Raw genomic sequence first — 19467 nt, forward strand, 5'->3', positions numbered from 1 at the left:
AGTGCAGTGGTGTGTAACTGCGTTCGTGTCTGAGCATGCCACGTTTGAACCCAGTCACAGCCTTCAGAGATTCCTTTACTTCATTTGGCCTCCCTGTGTACCTTGACTTCTACAGTGGGTGGGCCATATACGTGGATATAAGCTATGTGCCCAGGTAGACAGTAACAGGGAAGGAAAGACCTTAGGTGGGCTTAACATACATTCTTTTATTTACAGGCCTTAAAGTGCTCTGAAAGGAGGAGGTGCACTTGTCAGCATTTGGTTGTCTTCACCTTGTCAGACTTTCATCTGTATTACGGAGCCTAACACAGTCCTAAAACGAACTTGGAGCGTGGTTCTGCTTTCCTCAGCCCAGCTGGGACCCCAGAATTCCTGAGTGAACCACTAAGAGCTGACAAACATGGCTGGCTACACCAAGGCAGTCCGACTGCGGACTGCCATATCACTGTCACGTGCCTGTTCAGTGCTAGGCAGACGAGGACCTCCTTGCTGCATAGGAGGGGCCCAGCAGGCGAGCCGCTCGAGAAACGCCTCAGAAGCGGAGCTGAATAAGGTAGCGAATGCGGCACTGACTCTCCTGGTAGATCAGGTACTCGCTCTGGGAGAAGCAGGAGCTCTTGTACTTAGCCATAGGAACAGGCTTTCCTTGGGATACCAGCACTTTTTTCCCATCCAGGATGATCTCTTTATCCTGCGCAGGGTCTGGGGATAGCACAGAAACAAAGAAAGCAAGAGGGAGGTTAGCATACGATTAACAGGCTGCAAAGCATCACAACTGTTTCTTTCCAACCTTCAGGCTTACCTGGCTCAGTCACGCCGCGGGCCACGACACTGTCATAACCGTCTGGGGGCTTGCGGAGCGAACAGTCATCCTGGGTGATGTGATGCTCTTTACCAAGGGCCACCTCGTTCAGGAACATAATCCCCACCCTATTGGAGGTGGTGCCAACTGGGGGGGGGAGGAAAAAGAGGTCCCAGTGGTTAAAGTGATGGACAGCAGGTACCCTGCTCGAGTCGCATACACCGTACCGTATCCTTCCCTGTGCTCTGCTTCACATAGGCACACAAATCCAGTGGGATTAGGAAAGTAGGAGGATAAATATCTCACGAACATATTCCAGCTTTCAAAAAATAATAATCTCTGCTGAACAGGACAGACAGATCCCATCATGGATAGTATTGTTTTCAGATGGCATTGCCAATATCCTCTTCAAAAATGCAACCACAGGTTTCATCCTCCTGAATGGCAAAGGATGAAAGCAAAGAAGTTGCTCTTTCAAACTGGGGCTGCTAATTTGGACGTCTCCAACTTCTAACTTCTATGAGGAAGGAATGGCTAGTGCACTAATACCCTGTATTGGTCCAAACAGACATGCACATGTCCTAGATCTTCAGCAGGATAAAAGTTGCTAGTAGCTTGCTGCGCCACATCCCATGCTGTTCTGGACTGTCCCATAACTGTCAAAAGCACTTTTTTCAGTGGGCTGGGGTGGTCTTATCCAAGTAGTATGGATTGGCAAAAAAATGGGATGCCCTGCTTCTGGAAGAGGATGTGCTTTCTGCTAGAGCAAAGCCAAAGACCGCCATGGTGTACATTCTCCAATCTGGAACAGGTTTTCACCCAATTGGTGCTAGAAGACTCTAAACTTCATTTCCAGTTTACAAGGTTACAAAAGACCTAAGTGCTTGTGGAAAGCACCAGAAGGGACACAGCCAGGATCACTTAATGGAAATAGTTACCATATTTTTCACTCTATAGGACGCACCGGACCATAGGACGCACAGGACCATAGAAGGGGGATACCGGGGGGGGGGGGGGAATCCTTCCCCTCTCCGTTCAGCGCCCCTTCAGCGAAGCAGCAGGAGAAATGGAGCCCCTTCCATTTCTCCTCCCGCTTCACTGAATGGGCGCTGTGCAGCTCTCCCTCTCTGCGCAGCACCCCTTCAGCGAAGTGGCAGGAGAAATGGAGCCCCTTCCATTTCTCCTCCCACTTCGCTGAAGGGGCGCTGCACAGAGAAGGAAAACTGTGCAGCGCCTCTCGAGCGAAGCAAAGCCTGGAGAGCAAGAGGGATTGGTGTGCACTGACCCCTCTCGCTCTCCAGGCTTCAGGCGGCTATCCACAAGCCTTCAGAGCGCAGCGGGAACTCCTGCTGCACCCCAAAGGCTTGCGGATAGCTGCCTGAAGCCCCCGGAGCGCAGCGGGAGTTCCCACTGCACTCCGGGGGCTTCAGCGAAAGCAACGCAAAGCCTCCGGAGCACGGGGGGAGCTCTTCCTCTGCGCTTCGGAGGCTTTGCGTTGCTATCGCTGAAGCCAAGTAGCCTGCATTCTCTCCATAAGACACACACACATTTCCCCTTAATTTTTGAAGGGGAAAAAGTGTGTCTTATAGAGCGAAAAATATGGTAAATACAGGCATCTAAATGCACACTTTTCAGTTTTACTTCCCTTTCTCATATCTATATATGCGAAAAGTAGCAGTGGCAGCTTTTAAAAGCATGTTGACATGGACCAGGGGTATCTGTATGGACCTGCCTTCTGCCCTGCCACTATTAAGACCAGAGACGCAGCAGCAGCAGCAGCAGCAGCAGCAGCAGCAGCAGCAGCAGCAGCAGAGAAAGGCAGCAAACCACTGAGAAAACGGTGGAAAGAACAAGAGGGGAGGCAGCCCTTGCAGCCCAAAGGGAGCACAGAGTGTTGGTTGCCTCACCGTATCCTGCCGATTTACTGTTCTCCGATGCAAAGTAGAGGCCCTTGCCCACACGCCCGCCAGAGTGTGGCATGATGCGCAGACCACTCTTCAGGATGGCTGCAATGACAGCCACATTGGTGCCGTGCCAAAGCAGTCGCCTGTTCTCCAGGTGGCCGTGAGCCTTGAAACGGTTGCCCTGTTAGCAGAATGGGGTGGGGATAGAAAAAGAAGTTCAGCAAGCAGAGCTCTCCCTCCATGTGAAGGGTGCAATTTTATGCTTATGGGCAGCAAAATAAGCCTTCTCTTGAGAGTGCTGAGCATGGCTTGCACACACCGCAAAGCTGAACTGTGACTAGTCAGCCATGTGTAGCAGGGCGCATTGGAGCATGAACTGATGAGAATGTGTCCTTCCCACTCCCTCCCAACACCAACCTACCACCTACCAGAGGAGACACCTTTACAGAAAAGGAAGTGGGGAAGACGCTTTCTCCTTCAGTTGCTGGTTGTATTTTCACTCGTATAAATTGGGCTCAGATAGTGAGGCATGGAGAGCCACGTCCCCCTGCTTCCCCCTGACCTGAGTTTCCCCGTCCCTGATCTACAGTGACAATGCTGTGTTAAGAGGCAAAGAGTCCTCCTTTGGGGTTGTAGCTGGACTAGAGGGCCTCTGGTCTCTTCTGCCCCCATGCAGCCACTCTGGGTCTTGGGAATCCAAAGCTGCCTTTTCTCAACTACATCCCAGGAGCACCTCCAGCACCACTGATGACATTTGGACACTGCCCCACAACATACAAGTTCTCTAGACAGCATCGGTCCGCTTTGGCTGGCACCCGCAGTGCTGTGAGTGATACCTCGCCACTAACAGAGGGCTGTAGCTCTTTACACAAAAGCACCTGCTATGTTCATTATGGGCCCTGCTGCTATACAGACCAACAGATGCCAACCAGCACAATGGGGAAGGGATGAGGCTCAGTAGGAGAGCCCATGGTTTGCATGTAAAAGGTCCCATAGAGACCCCTGCCTAAAACCCAGGAGAGATACTGCCAGCCAGTGCTGGAATTCTGAGCTCAAAGGGCTCCATTTCAGGCAGCTTCCTATGTTCCACAAGGGACCCTGGCACTGCTGGAACCAAAGGAGAATAAGCCAGGAACCGCCATTCAGGGCCTTTCCTTGTTGCTATGCTCCTAGGTCTATTCTGTCTGGTGCCAGAGGCAGCTGCAAAGTGAGATGCTCTGGTGGTTTTGCTCAAAGACAGAAGCCAATTTCAGGCAACTGGCAGAAGTACACACAGTCAGTTAACAGAAGGGAAGGGGCTCTGCCAGTTGACCTTACCTCGCCCTCTCTGTTCACCTTCCAGATGTTCAGGACTTGAAGCTTCCGATAAGTGCAGCCTGTCTTCTCTACGTAGTTTACAATCAGCTAATTGCAGGGAGCAGGAGAGAAGCAGAGGAAGAAAGTGATCATTAAAGCACTGAGGCAGACAGAGGAAAATGGAAAGTGCAGAGAATCAACATTTGCCCCCTGCATGCTGCCCCCACTTTTCAGAGGTCCTGGGCTTCCAACACAGGGGCATGCATAGCACTTTACAGTACCACAGCAACCAGACTGGGTCACCCTACCTTATAATCCTCCGATGATGGGTCTACCAGGGTGAGTTCGCACTTTAAGAGCCCATAGTCCTTGTCCACTGGGTGTGGGACCTCTTCCACCTTCATTTCCTCCTCTTCTTCCTCTTCCTTCTTCTTCTGGGCCTGCATACTCTGGGCAAGTTCAATATCTGCCAGTACCTATCAGGAAAGGGAACCAATCTTCACAAACACTGGTGGTGGGAGGAACCATTTGACGCTTACACTGCCATCCTATGTGAGCCTCACTTCCAAGTAAACATATCTAGGACTGTGCTATTGGTAGCCCATTTCAGCTAGGGAAATCTCATTGGTGCTCTAGCTTGAAATCAAAAGGGGGGGAGGTTAAGGTTTTTCATATGTTTTCAATATTGCTATTGGGGGTGGTGTGTGTGTGTGTGTGTGTGTGAGAGAGAGAGAGAGAGAGAGAGAGAGAGAATGAATTCAATAGTGTTTCTTTGTTTTTGGTTGTTAGTTTGCTAATGTTAATATTGTTTTGTAGATTATGAACGCTGTAGTGCTTTGTGAATCTTATAATATGACTTGTGGTTGTGCTGCTTGGCTATGTTTGAGTTGCTTTGTTAGTGTTTTATAAAAGGTGGTTGTTTTACAGATGATTTCTAATTGCTTTACTGAGGATTTGTTAATTATTTTATATGATTTATGTTTTAATTGCGATGTTCTATTATGTTATTGCTGTTTATTGTTTGTGAGCTGCTTTGTCAATTGTGCGAGTGAAATGCCACATAGAAATGTAACGAATGAAATGAAAAAAGAGAGACTCTTGAACTCAAGAGTGGAAGCGATTATTAACCCTGAAGGCTGCACCCACTAAGCAGCCATTTTGAGTACGGAGGGCTTATAGTGCAAAATCATAACTGGACCAGAGTTATTGGCCTTTTTGTTTTGTGAGTTCTCAAGATTATACCCTTCAGTTTTGAAAGGCTGCAGCTTGTTGGCAGAACAGCTGTATGCAGATGGTCCATCACAGGGAGCTGCTGCCAATCAGTGTAGACAACATGGAGCTACATGGACAAAAGGTCTGACTTGGCATAAGGCAGCTTCTGTGTTTCCATTGTTTGCAGGTAAGGCTATGGCTTAATGGTAGAACATCTGCTTTCCATGCAGAAGGTCCCTGGTTCGATCTCCAGGTAGGGTTGGGAATGTTCCCATCTGAAACCCCGGGGAGCTGCAGTTATTCAGGGTCAGCAGTACTCAGCTGCTAGATGGATTCATGGTCTGACTCAGTATAAGGCAGATTCCTATGTTCCTTTCTTTTTGTTGTGGTCTCAGCTCTCATTCCTATAGTACTAAACACTGCAGTAGCTGGGACAGAGCAACAGGGGTTCTTTACCTTTTTACCTTTACTAAACACTGCAAATTGAACTGCTATAAAGGCTTCCATTATTATGTTTAATATTAAGATATTTAGTCTGCTATCTTTTAGCACAGGTAGAAAAAGACTGTGCAGTAGACACAGCATGGGACCAAGTGAGCAGAACCTATGGCCACTGGAGCTCTCTCTCAAACATTTAAAACACATTTCTGGCCAATTACCCACACACCATTTTTCTCATTTGACAGGGTCATTGGGCAGCTTTGGGCCCCAGACAGAACCTGTGGCTGTCAGAGCAGGTAAGGAAGCGTAGCAGTACAGAATTTTTGTGGCAGCGAGGATACTTCATTGCTGCGTAGGCAAGACCTTGGTCTCAGTCTGAGCATGCAGGACTCTTGACGGAGCCTTCCACAGCACAGAGATGTCTCTTGCTCTAATGGCGGGGGGATTGGCCCAGTTCTCAGAGCTCCTTACCAGCAGCATGTCCTTCTTGGCTTGGACAACCTCCTGAGTGCTGATGGGTGGAGGCCGAGCCCGGCCAAAGTTGTGGGGGATGATGGTGTAGAAGCGAGAGGAGAGCTCCTCCAGCTGCTTCTGCGAAGGCGGCTGCTTCTGCAGTGCTGTCTCAATGGCCTCCAGAGCTTCAAAGCCTTTGGCAATTTGCTGCTTGCTCAGTTTCCCCAGGGGCATCTTCTTCACATCTGGGAAAGGGGATTAAAAAGGGTGACACGAGGAAGTTTGGCAGAGATCAGTGTAACAACTCTGTGGACTTCCAAGAATCCTACAAATCAGTAGCTGAAACCACCCGGATCAGAACGCCACTACTTAGTTCAATTCATGCCCCTTTTCACTCTATAACTGAACCACTTTCTGCTCTTCCCAGGTTGGTCTTCATTTGTGACCAAGGACCAAAAAATCAAATCTCAACAGTACAGGTGACCTGAACTTCTCTCCATCTCCCTCCTCCCCATAACTGAGTTTTCTCTCACTAATTGGTTTAGCTTGATGTTGTTACAACTATATATACCAGCTTTCTCTATTAGCCAAATGGATAGCAAACCACAATAAACAGATAATGTATGCTTGATGCCAAGAGCAGGCAAGATGGAGCTATCATAGAGTTGGGAGAGACTCCAGGGTCATCTAGACCCTGCAATGCAGGAATCTCAGCTAAAGCAGCCATGACAGGTGGCCATCCAACCTCTGTTTAGAAACCTCCAAGGAAGGAGAGTCCACCGCCTCTCATGGGAGTCTGTTCCGCTGCCAAACAGTTCTTACAGTCAAAGTTTTTTTAATGTTTAGTCGGACTCTCCTTTCTTGTAACTTTAAGCCATTGGGTGCTTCTCCCACCTGCTGCAAAGCAAACAACAACAACAACCCAACCCACCACCAAAAGATCCCTTGACCCTTTACCTAAATTCATGGTCTGCATGGCATCCTTAAACATGTCATTGCTGAAGATGAGGGAGACCAGCTCCTGAGTAGGCTTGTCCAAGGTGCAGGGCCGTATCCTTTGCTTGGATAGCTTCACTCCATCTACACTGTCCACCTTGGAAACAGCAAAGAACCAACCTGGGTCTGGATATACACACAATTCAGCTTCTTCTAGTGGGGCTGGACTTCACCCTTAGATTCACAGTAGGACACACAAGCTTTTACCTGGCAGTGAACACCTTTCAAAATAACAGGACTTAAGCAAACACCCTTGAGCAAATGGACCTGCACATTAACTTCACCAACCCTGACGCAGTTCACTCACTACAAGAGATTATCCATGTTCTCTAACCCACACAGACCTTGAAAACCTGCAGGAGTCCTCTAAATCACTGATAACTGGGAGATAGACTGTGATTAGGCTGCTAGGATAACTTTGTGAGGATTGGATTGGTGATCGAAGATCGCACACAGCCTCAACCAGGAGCCTTAACCAGGTGATGGCGCTCTGCCCGGCTACTGACAGCATTGTTGCCTCTTACTAATGGTGTGGGGCAGAGACAGAATGGCGACTCGGTTGGGGCTGTGCAGGCACACAAGCAGATTCAGCTAAGTAGTCCCGCCAGTTGAAGCACACCCATGTACTTTCGCCAGCGCAATGGGGCTTTCCACCTCCTTCCCTCCCCCAGCACCCCTGGGTCTGATGGGCATCAGGGGAACCCCTGGAACAGTGGGTGAGAGAGAGAGGAAAGGGAAGATAATTCAATCAGGCAAGCAAGCAGAGATGCTTAATGCTATGCTGAACTCCCTCAGTCACTGGTCAGCCCACAGGAGCTGCCTGGTGCTATAATGCCCAGGGATCAACCATCTGGCTCTCCAAATGATGCCTCCCATTGGTCCTTAGGCCAAAGCTATGGTGTGTGTATGGGTATGCAAGGACAGGGACCAGATTCTCCCAGACACATCCCAGGTCTCTTCCCTGAACTTTGTGCTTTCATTTCAAAAAGTCCACAGCACTGTATGTTCTGAAACAACCAAAAAACCATATGGACAGTAATGAATAAGAAGTAAACCCACTCCTGGGCTTAGCGTGTTCTGGACACAGTGTGCCAAAGTATTGGGACGACTGATAAAGAAGCACTGGACCACTATTTTTTAGTATGATTAATCTGTTACTTATTTTACCATAGTGATTTACCGTGCAATCTTAGGTATGCTTACAGAGAAGTTGCATTCAATTCAATAGGACTCTCTTGCAAGTCGGATTGCACTGCCAGCAAATCAACTAACCTAATTTTAAATGTATTAGTCTAGACTGTTTGCAATTAGGCTTTGTTTGTTTCTGCTGTTTTGCACTGACTTATGCCTCTCCCCAGTGTGCCAGTCTGCTCCCAGTGTATTCCTTGGCTCAGTACCTTCACAGTCACCTCCTGCTCGTCTTCATCATCTGCATGTTGCACCTCAATCAAGGTGTACTTGCCATCGTGAGCCACAAAGTTCTCCCGGTCACCCCAGCTGTTCTTGGTCTTATCCCGAAATTTCTTCTCAAAATCCTTCTTGGCCGCCTCCAAGGATGGAAAGGCGTTGAGTTTTGACTGCCCTACTTCTCCCTGCGAGCAACGAGAGGAAAGGAAACACACATCAGCAAGAGACAGAAACTTCTGCATCTTCTCCCATGTATCTTGTGCTTCCTTTCTTAGTCCTGCAATGAAAGAAGGGCAGGAAAGGATGGGCAGGGACACGGCCATCCTCACAGGCAGGAACACTCATACCTTCCACAAAGTAGGGTAACCTATAGAGGGGGACATGTCCTTGCATGCAATTGTACACTTTAGAAGGACATCTTGCATCATCTTGTCTGCTGGCATATGTAGGTTCTAAAGGGACCACAACCTCTTTGTAGAAAGCACAATCCACCAATCCAGCCTTTGATACATGTTCTTCCACCAAGCTTCAGCCCTTCCCAGAGGAAACAGAGAACCTGCCAATTGCACGCACAGTGAGTCTCTGGTGCAGGCTTCTCTGTTGTACACAATGGTTCCCTGAAGTCCTTAATCTCCACTTTGAAGTGGAGGTAGATTTCCTTGCCCACTTAGTCCCATTTGCATTCTTTGCTCCCAGTCTTAGGGTGTTTAATCCTCCCCTCCCCCACCTTCTGTAAGTGCAGCATATTTTAGAAAGGTGAAAATAATCCAGCAGTGACTTCTCTTGATGTCTGAGCAACGATGAATTGTAATAAATATAAAGTGCCTCCAGAGTGGAAACTCAATTTAGGTCATTAGCAGCTGGAGTCTGGAGGCACACAGATTTATCACCTGGATGTCTCAGAGATGCTTTTACAAAAAGAAAGAGAGAAAAATACTGCCCAAGAGCCATTTTAGCATTTGAGGCTGCCATCTTCTAGCCACTTACCTAGGTGCAAGCCCTATTGTACTCATTGGGACTTACTCCTGAGTAGACGTTGCTTATGATTACCCTAGTGCACTGCAAGAGACTTGCAGAGTAGATAAAATCATTCTCTATTTTTCCTGTTACCTCTATTTCTTACAGCACCTCAAGATTCTCATAAAAGTTTTAGTGAAGTAGCTAATAACATGTGCCTAATTCTATATTTCTTTTTTCTCTCCCCACTCCTTCTCCCTTTCTCATTTTGCCTGGAATTTTCTCAGATCAGCATCTGTTACCAAATATTGGAATCTCTCTCCAACAAAAGCAAAGGCATATGACGATAAAATTATCCTACTGATTTGCACTGTTCTACAAGGTTTGGGATGCACCTCCTAGAGCCATATATTCTTCTTGTACCAGGTCCTCTAAACTTGGCTTTCAGGTTTTTAGCATGGGTATGTAAACAGCTGTACATATTGTTCCTCTTTAAATATTTTATACACATTTTTTCCCTACTGTAAAGGAAATTTTGTATTAGTTTTTATTGAATGCTTGTCATCTGTTTACAAGGGACGCGGGTGGCGCTGTGGGTTAAACCACAGAGCCTAGGACTTGCCGATCAGAAGGTCGGCGGTTCGAATCCCTGTGACGGGGTGAGCTTCTGTTGCTCGGTCCCAGCTCCTCCCAACCTAGCAGTTCGAAAGCACTTCAAAGTGCAAGTAGATAAATAGGTACTGCTCTGGCGGGAAGGTAAACAGAGTTTCCGTGTGCTGCTCTGGTTCGCCAAAAGCGGCTTAGTCATGCTGGCCACATGACCTGGAAGCTGTACGCCAGCTCCCTCGGCCAATAAAGCGAGATGAGCACCGCAACCCCAGAGTCGGTCATGACTGGACCTAATGGTCAGGGGTCCCTTTATCTTTACCTTTGTCATCTGTTTATGGAGGCAGTTCTGGCCAGGGGACTCAAAAGGTTGTCCTTCTGATTATATGACAATGAGGATTCATCCTTATCTGTTTGCAGGGAAGTCATATGCCTGCCTGTCCATCTGTTGTTACCCAACACTTTATAGTGCATTTCCCTGTCACTTTCCTAACTGCGAAAGACATTTATATATCTATATCTGTATCTATATCATTTTAAAAAGTGGTTTTGTTGCACTTGAGCACTTGAATACACTTTCATTGTGCAAACCTAAATTTACAGTGTGCCTGTGTCTGGAGTTGGCTTCTACTGTCCTTCTGATTGACTAGGTGACTGGAATGATGAATCATACATATAAATGATGCTGGCAAACAAGCAGAGAGTGATGGGAGAGCTAGGAAACAGAAAAAAGTCACAGTTGCTGAGAATCCAGATTCCAGGGACAAAAGAAGCTGAGCTGAAAGCACTGAGGTTGCCAATGAATTAGGATGGAGCAAAAGGAATTCCTTTCTTATTTGGTCTTAAGCTAAAGTAGGGAAGCAGTTTGTATAAGCCTTACGTAGATAGACTATAAAAATAGCATGGGGGAAAAATGCATCTAATTGCTCTTATCGGCAACTGCTAAAACCACAGGAGCGGATAAGTTAGCTGGTTTGTTCATCTGCTCCTCATGGAGAAGGTTGCAGCCATGCTACTATAATGTCAGCTACAGCCAGTACGGAAAGTTAAAGCTATTGTTAGTTTCTGTTTGCCATCTCTATTTATGTCAAATTATTCAGAAGGGGTTTCTTTTGGCTTGGATGTTCCTTGACAGCAGCCATGAGATTTCTTCCTAGCATCAACTTATAGCGATTTTATCTAACATCTTTTTCCTTCCCCGCCACCCCAGCTAGAGCATAGAGGGACCACTCTGGAATACATAGACATGTATTTGCGTTCTCTGAAGAATAGCAATGGGCCTATCAGAGCTATTAGCCTCTGGAATAAGAGAAAGCTAGCTACTAACTTCAGCTCCTTACCTTGGTCTCCAGAGAAGTATGTTTTGTGTTTCCGCCTAAAATCCCAAGGGTAGGGGGAGAAAGTGTGTCTCTATGTGGCACTCACTGTAGGGTGCATTTGGTATGCAAACAAAGCAAGAGGGGAGGAGGACATGTGGTGAAAATTAGCAAAAGGGTGGCGGGAAAGAGCCTATTGTGATGGATGACTCAGTAGAGCTCCCACTCCAGGTTCTCAAGCACAGAGTCCCTGCCAAGTTATGACAACCTAATTCCAGGAATAAAAACCTTTTGAAACTTGAGCCTCGGAGGAGGAAAAGACTACTGGGAGAGAACAATCCTAGCCACCCACACCCTCAACGGTCAGGTAGGCAAATAAAACCTGAGTCTAAAGGCCTGACATAAAGAGGGTTTCACCCAAGGGGGCACATCAGGTCAAGACAAACTTAATCAGCTTGCATTTATGGCTGCCTCACAGGTTACAATAAAAGGCTGCTTTAAGGTGGACACACAGCTGAAAGTTTTATTCAGAGGAGACGTCTTGAAATTAATGGTCCTAACTTAGTCACGTTCATTAATCTCAAGGGGTCAACTCTGAGTCTCTCTTAGTAGAATACCACCCAATGTTCCTTAAAAGAGATCCCCCCCCACATCAGAAAATGCTGGATCCCAACTCCCAATAGGTTGTCAGGGATGGCAGGAGCTGCAGTTTAGCAAACCTGGACACTCTTGAGTCTCCCATCTCTCCCTATAGCTTCAACAAACACTATTGCCCTGGTTACAAAATTGCAGCTTGGGGAACTGGGACACGTCCTAGGAGTTCTACTGAGAAAATTAATTAAGGCTGCAGTCAGACACCCACCAAAGACCCACCTGATCCAAAGGGACTTCTGAAAAGACATTTGTGGGATTGCAACCATGGCTGTTAGGAAATCTCAACTGCTGAATTACGTTGCAATTTAACAACAACAACAACCTGATCAACATAAGATGTAAACATTTCTTTCTCAAGAGCACATTGTCTCAATGTTCTCTGCATCGATTAGTTTACCGCAAGCTCATGTCTAATTTTAATAGATAACTGAAGAATGAACTTGTGCAATTTTGCCATTGCAACACAGGTCCGGAAGAAGCAAACAACAATTGCCTTGCATTGATTCTCCAAGGTCACTGGCCTCTTACTAGATTAAACGCAAACAGCTTGCAAAACAAACTTTAGGGGGATGGCTCTGAGTGCCCACAAGCTTATTTGAGCCAAGAGCACCAGGAGCTGCACCAGCGAGCTCTGGATGGGAAATGTGCTTAAGCTCCCAGTCGTTCCTTCGCAGTAACACTTTTGCCTCTTCACAGTTTGGGTTAAAACAGCCCCCTGGGCTTAGTCAGGCTTGCAGGTCACCTCTGACATCTAGTGACTGTTGCTGTTCTGTGTTCCACAAGGGCATAGCCAGGAGACAGCTGCCCCTCAAATCAAGTAAATAAATAAAAACACTTAACTGACTGATCGCAACGCAGGTAGCTCAGTTCTGCCCCCCGAAACATAAATCTGGCTGCACCCATGGTGTTTCGCCTTGTTAATTTAAAATGTTTTGCAATATTAAGAAAGCAGGGCAAATAAAAGGGAGAAATGTGTGGCAGTGCCATTAGCCCAAAGCATGCTACTATGCTACAGCTTTCATGATCTCTGACCTTTGGGCCACACTTGCTGGGGCTGATGGGAGTTGTAGTCTTAACAGCATATGGAGGGCACCCTGTTTGGCTACTCCAGGCTCAACAGGGAGTCATTTTAGAAGAGCGTACCTGGATTAGACCAAAGGTCTGAAACACAGGACTTTATTACTACTGGAAAAAGGCTTGTTTCCTCCCCCCAATCGCAAATGCTCAGAAGCCGCAGACCAAGAGAGCTGCACACTGTGGCCATCCTACCTATTACCCTGAAGTGCTGCTCCAAGACAATTATTTTGTGAAACCATTATCTGTAGCAAGTCCGCTGAAACACTGCGCCTGATATACCAACAGCTCTAGGCTAAGCGAAGCGAGAATCCACATTACCAGGCTAAAGGTGTTTACAACCTTGTAAACAGTTTTATGGCAGCAGCAGTAGTCAGCTTGCTTCAGCATAAGAACTGAATGATCTCAGCTCCATAGCCACTTTACCCCAGGGAATCTTGTACCACTTAAATGGTGCCCAGAGGCCCCAACTCTTAGGTGTCACGTATGTGAAACTATTCCTTTCCTTAGTTCCAACTGCTGCTCATTCGACTTTCTTGACTCACTCTCTCCCGTGTTTCAATGGTCAATGAGGAATGGTATTTTCCAGATTTTCTTAATGCTAGGCCCGCCACCTCGCATCTTTTAACCAACCTGGGGAATATTAAGCAATAAATATGGCTAGGAACACAGGGTCTGGACGTGTTATGGCTCTGCAAACTGTCATGCTGGAAGAGTTAAAGCTTTCTTTTAAATTGGCTAAGGTCTGGGCTATCTTTCCCCCTTTATTCCAGTGCTAGGCATCACTATCCACAGCTGTATATAATTATTTGTGTCAGTCTCAGAGATGAAGACCCCCACCCCCACAGATTTTTGAGAAAAGAACAACTGAAGGAGCCATCCTGAGGGCAAGCTACTCACCACACGGCCCCAGCGGTTCCAACAGCTGTACTTCCCATTCTGTTCTATGAGTTGGATGATGTAGAACTTGTTGTTATTGTGGCCAATGTTGGTCTGGTTCAGCATGCAGTCGTAGTCCTCGTGAATCTAAAATCGTAACCGGCAACATGAACGCCCCTAAGACACCCACAGCAACCTCTGTGTGGCTAAATTCCAGCCTGTGATTGACATCTGGCAAAACGGGAGGACAATCAGAGCCTGGCACTTAAAGAGTATTGCAAGAACTAACAAATACCAAGTGCTAATAAAGTCTAGGCTGGACTCTCCCAATGCCATCCCCACCTTGATTAGTAGTTTTTGCTAAAAGATCTATGCAGAAGACAAATGGGCAGAAGGGGTCTTGAAGGACAGAACACTGTCCAATCCTAATAAGACTCTGGTGGAGCAGGGCAGGGACAAGTTTTGGTTTCATTAATTTCCCCCCTCCTCTACTTGGGACAGGCAAAGGCAAACTCGTCCCTCCAGATGTTTTTGGCCTACAACTCCCATGATCTCTAGCTAGCAGGACCAGAGGTCAGGGATGATGGGAACTGTAGTCTCAAAACATCTGGAGGGCCAGGTTTGCCTATGCCTGACTTGGGACATGCAGCCCTGGCTGCCCTGCTAAAGGAAGGCAAAAAAAAGCTTCAGGAAAAGAGAGAAGCCTCAAGATTCAGTGTGAACTTTGACCTTCACTGCCCCACCACAGGTGCCCATAAGAGACAGGAGGACTCCCATTATGCTACACTATGCCGTTGCAGGGCCAGCTGACAGGGGGAATGACCCCTCCCCCCCCCAATGGATGCTGGGCATAGGGAACACTTCAGCCAGAGCTTTGCTCTCACCTTGGCGCTATCAACGTTGCTCAGCTGACAGGCAGAGTCAATTTTGGCCTTGAGCTTCTCTTTGGGAGCTGCCTTCAGTGCCTCCACGGTGGAGCGGAAACTGTCTTCTTCAGGTTCAGCCTTTAGCTCCGGCTCCTGTTTCACTTTCTTGCCCTTGGCTGCTGCCCTGGTTTGGGCAGGGGCTTTGCGCTTTGGTGGCATCGTTCCCTCCAGAGCCTTACCCTGTTTCCCAAAGGAGTCAGGCTGCTGCTCTTATTCAACTGCAAAAAAAAAAAAAAAAAAAGGGAGGCCAGTTAATTCTTGACTCAGGAGGTCACTAGAAGTACCAGTCCCTAAATGACCCACACTGACCTTCTCTGTGATTTCGTTTAAGTGAGAACAGGGAGAAGACTTGTCTACTTCAAACATTACCATTAAATAAATTTTATAAAGGAATACTGGAGTAATTCCTTTCTGCCGACTGATCAGGCTCTTCAATAAAACTCTGGCAAAACACAGACTTTCCGAAAGACTGACTTAGCGGCAACAGCACACCGCTGGGTATTACAACAGCCAAGACCCCAAGGTGTGCTCCTGCTGGCATAATGTAGCTCCAAAGACTTCTGCTTTTCTTTCCTGACAGATTTGGATGACATTCCCACATATGAGAATTCTGAGTGTGGCTGTGCACTCTGCTCAGATCTAGCAAAGGCTGCATATAGATACCTGCTGCATTTAGAAGGCCCAACTGCCTTCTAAATCTGGCCCACGGACGGTCCAGGAATCACTGTGTTTTTACATGAGTAGAATGTGCTCTTTTATTTAAAATGCATCTCTGGGTTATTTGTGGGGCATAGGAATTCATTCATTCCCCCCACCCAAAAAAATATAGTCTGGCACCCCACAAGGTCTGAGGGACAGCGGACTGGCCTCCTGCTGAAAAAGTTTGCTGTTCCCCGATATAGGCTGTGTACATACCATACGGGTAAAGAATATTTAAAGCACATACCTTCCCCTAAAATATCCTGGGAACCATAGCTCTGGGAATTGTAGCTCTGTGAGGGATAAACTACAGTTCCCAGGATTCTCTGTGTGGGGTGTGCGCACGCTTCAAATGTATAGTGTGTGCACAGCCATAGAATATTATGTAAATGTAGAAGCTCAACATGCAAATTGATTATTTATGAAACAGCAGCAACATTCTAATCTAACACTGAGGAGGGAAATGCAAACCTTTGGGTTAACAGCCAGGTGCACTGACCCATTGTGCCACAGAGATGAACATGTTGTCTTTAGTCCTAGGCCCACAGGCCCACACCCTAGGCAAACAGCCATACGACAACTATCAGAGCCAAATGCCGGTTTCATAGCTGACTCAGCCCCAAGCCCTCTCCTTCCTAATCACCCTGTTAGTTCAGACCTTTATTCCTTTGACAGCAGATCTTCCTTTTCGGTTTTTAACTGTATCAATCTGTTAACAAATCAGCCTTGGGAAATCTGGAACCTTTGGCTGGACCTTATTATGCTTCCCATCACCTGTAGGTTTGTCAGCTACTCCAAGCGTTTTAAATTCTGATTTGCTAATCCAATGCCAGGAACAGGCAAGGAGCCAACTTTTAACTTGCATACAGCTGACTGGCAGTCAATGGCAGGAGAATATTTTCCTAATGAGTCACAACTGAAAGTGCACGGTTATGTTCGTGCTATTTCAATAACAGTGCACAGCTTTCACTAACAAGTCACAGCTTTATTGCACAAGAGGAAACTGTCTTTTCTAGGCCTTAGAAACAGTATACTTGCATACAATATAAAGGATTTTGCAAGCATTATAGCCAGAAGGTAAGACTTGGAGAGGAAAGGTGAACCAACGGATGCTGTTTGAGAACAGGTGAAATAATGCTTGAACACAGCAAAGGAAGGAGTCCGAGAAACAGACTGATTATCTGGTGGAGGTGAGAGAGAATAGCAGGTGAGATGGTGGATGGGATCAGATGGCATCAAGAAAGCATGCGCAGGGACAGAGTGAGGAATTCCTAAACTATGGTCCATGGGCTTCAGTCAGGTGGTCTATGGAGCATCTATGAATTGGTGGCTAATGGTGAGAGAAACAACACGTCTACCTCACTAAATAATCACATTGATTTTTAACTATGTTTTGGCAGCTTTTTTATTGCTTACGTTTTATCATGTTACAATTTGAATTCTACAACATTCAAATTGTAATACAATAAAATGCAATAATAGTAAAAACAGCCATACAGTGTCTAACACAGCGCATCACAATTGCTACAACAGTTAGGAAAAACAAATGGTCTGCCCAGACCCTCATCAATTGGTCTGTGGGGAGCTTAGCCACAAGACGGGGGAATAAACAAACAAGTTTTCTAAAAGCCAGGTACAGTGATGCAAGGTTTTGAAATGTAACATCATTGCTATGTAGCATGGTTGGAGGCAGAAATATAAGACCAGCTAACAACAGATGAATGTATGATACTCAGCAAGCAGTCCGCTAGATGCACTAGTGCTCTTTGAACTCAGAACAAAATTATTTGAGTAATAAACAGCTCAAAGTCTGCCAGTGCTCCTGGGATCTGCCTACCTACATATTGTGTTCCGGTAGGACTCAACCTGCTAGGACTCAACCATGTCTGCTAGGACTCAACCATGTGTACATTCACTAGTTTCACTACAAAACCAATAGAGATACCAAATAACAGAAGTAGACAGATCAATATTATGCAAATGTTCTTATCTCTCAGGATCACTGGACTTGCCTCTATGCTTTGCTACCTATATTAATGAAGAGGCAGAGGCAACTTCCTTTGCCTTCATGCTAGTATCCTCCTCCTGCTTGAATTAAGAATGTGATCTGCACCTTGAATTGAGGAATTTAGTGCAAATCTAGTAGAAAATCCTGTTCTTTAGTATTATTTAACATCTTAAAATTGCTGCCTCAAATCAGGGTTGTTTTGTTATCTACACCTCCCGACTCCGTAAAACCAGTCTACACAACAATAATAATTTTTACTATTTATACCCCACCCTTCTGGCTGGGGTACCCCACTCAGCTGACAGCATACAGCAAGCTCAACAGTTCTGGTCCAGAAAGGTGCTTGCTGAATAAATAAGCATACTCAAACAAGCAAGCCAAACCACACAAAGCAAAGATTTAAAAAACAAAAAGCAATCAAATCTTACCAGAGAGAAAAAACCTTCTGAGTCATGTAAGCATGATTGCTTCCATAGCCTGCTGTATGCAAAATGTATAGCATACATACTCTGATGATGGAAAGTATGCACTCTTGATGCACAAATGAAAAGCGCAAATGGTCTTTTTGGGGGGATGGGGCGGGGCAATTAAGAGCCAATATTGGCATCATACTACAGATGGGCAGCCCACCGGCTGCTTTCACAGGTTGTCTCCGAACTGCGCAACTTTTGAAAGACTTGCAAATAATTTCGCCAAAGGTTTCTAGCCATGCAAGAATTTTTGCTGGCCCACCAATACTGTATGGCTGTATTAATAATGTGGAACATAATGTGTGTGGGGAGGAAAGGGGAATAATTTACTTACTGTATTTCTCTCCTGCCCTTCTTCCTGAAGACCAAGGTGGCAAGAATCAGCACTTTCCCCAATTTACCAGATAGGTGTTTACACTCAAAGGATGCTATGTGGGGATTTGCCCCTTTAAAAAGTGGGTAGCGACCCATTAACTTGCGGAGGAGGGTCAAAGCAAAAAGCGCACAGCCCTGTCAAGTACTCGCTTAGGATCAGCGCCAGCGAGGGCGCAACTACAGCGGAGGTTCCAGCCAGGATTAAAAGGAATCCGCAGTACCCCGTTATCAAGATACAGAGGCTCTACGTTGCTTGGGGACGTCTCCTGCACCTCTCTCTAATTCGAAGAAATCAGATCCGGTATAGACAGCTACGGATTCTGTCCACGTTCCCCGACTGTCGCTTTGGGAACGAACCAGAGACAAACAAGATAAAGGGCCAGTCGTCGCCACCCAGCTATTTATTTACTTCTCAAACCCCACCCCACCTCCCGCCTGCCCAGAGTAGCAAAACTCACCGCGGTGTGGGTGGGTGGTGCACCGGCTCTTCGTAGCCCGGTGGTCCTCCTAGACGCGGAGGGCTGCAGAAAGAAGCCCGGCAAAGTGGCAGGGCAAATTTGGGCAAGTCGGAGGGCGACTCTCCCTCGCTTGCCGTCCCCTCCTCCCGCCTGGTGACCTCAGCCTTCGATCAGCGGCTGCAGCAACACGCCTCCCAGGGAAGGAGCCAGCCCAGCGCAGAGGCAAGGAAGGGGCTGAGCAGCAGAGCCCGGCTGCACGCCGAGCTGTCCATCAACGCGTGCTAGAACAGCCGGACCAGCCAAGCCCACACAAGGAGCGCAGAAACTTCTTCTGCATCCACTCACTTGTTTGGGCACTAAATTAAAATAATGTTTTTTATTTAATTAACCCCCCCCCCCAATCTCCCATGCATGAATGAACAGCGATAAGAGCACCAGGGATTATTGAGGGTTGTGCGTGTCCCTGAAAACAAGGGCACCCAGAAGGGGAAACTCTTGATTCATGTCATCCCGTGCAAACTAGCAAGCTGCACG

General features: G+C 46.8%; 1 protein-coding gene and 1 long non-coding RNA gene across 6 annotated transcripts; one reads left to right on the top strand and one right to left on the bottom strand.

The window, feature by feature from the left end:
• Positions 1–186: 186 nt before the first annotated feature.
• On the bottom strand, positions 187–19076 carry PARP3 (poly(ADP-ribose) polymerase family member 3). Of its 3 annotated transcripts, none has more exons than XM_083429445.1 (11): positions 18934–19076; positions 14882–15141; positions 14019–14144; positions 8502–8696; positions 7066–7201; positions 6127–6353; positions 4311–4478; positions 4024–4110; positions 2710–2887; positions 803–949; positions 187–702 (listed from the first exon to the last, which is right to left on the bottom strand). In XM_083429445.1, exons 2-11 carry the CDS (start codon positions 15080–15082, stop codon positions 533–535), a joined length of 1635 nt encoding a protein of 544 aa, XP_083285571.1. In that variant the 5' UTR covers positions 15083–15141; positions 18934–19076; the 3' UTR covers positions 187–532. The 3 variants fall into 3 exon arrangements, 2 of the variants coding, with proteins under 2 accessions (XP_083285571.1, XP_083285572.1); XM_083429446.1 differs by lacking the exon at positions 18934–19076 and adding an exon at positions 18435–18573; XR_014508534.1 differs by lacking the exons at positions 187–702; positions 803–949 and adding an exon at positions 959–2249 and having other exon boundaries at positions 2314–2887.
• LOC310672412 lies at positions 4485–13977 on the top strand. Of its 3 annotated transcripts, XR_014508544.1 has the most exons (5): positions 4485–5951; positions 6536–6587; positions 9756–9929; positions 11622–11757; positions 13892–13977. It is a non-coding gene; the product is annotated as an uncharacterized lncRNA (long non-coding RNA). The 3 variants fall into 3 exon arrangements; XR_014508545.1 differs by lacking the exon at positions 13892–13977 and having other exon boundaries at positions 11622–13861; XR_014508546.1 differs by lacking the exons at positions 11622–11757; positions 13892–13977 and having other exon boundaries at positions 9756–10442.
• Positions 19077–19467: the final 391 nt, after the last annotated feature.

This window comes from Podarcis tiliguerta, assembly GCF_965153285.1.
Source record: "Podarcis tiliguerta genome assembly, chromosome: 2".
Lineage (NCBI taxonomy): Eukaryota > Metazoa > Chordata > Lepidosauria > Squamata > Lacertidae > Podarcis > Podarcis tiliguerta.

Excerpts from the sequence above, each read along its gene's own strand:
- PARP3 (XM_083429445.1), bottom strand. The coding sequence starts at position 15,082 with ATGCCACCAAAGCGCAAAGCCCCTGCCCAAACCAGGGCAGCAGCCAAG. Across the intron at positions 4,479-6,126 it reads CCAAGAAGGACATGCTGCTG|GTACTGGCAGATATTGAACT; the intron begins GTAAGGAGCTCT and ends CTTTCCTGATAG. Across the intron at positions 4,111-4,310 it reads CATCATCGGAGGATTATAAG|CTGATTGTAAACTACGTAGA; the intron begins GTAGGGTGACCC and ends CCCTGCAATTAG.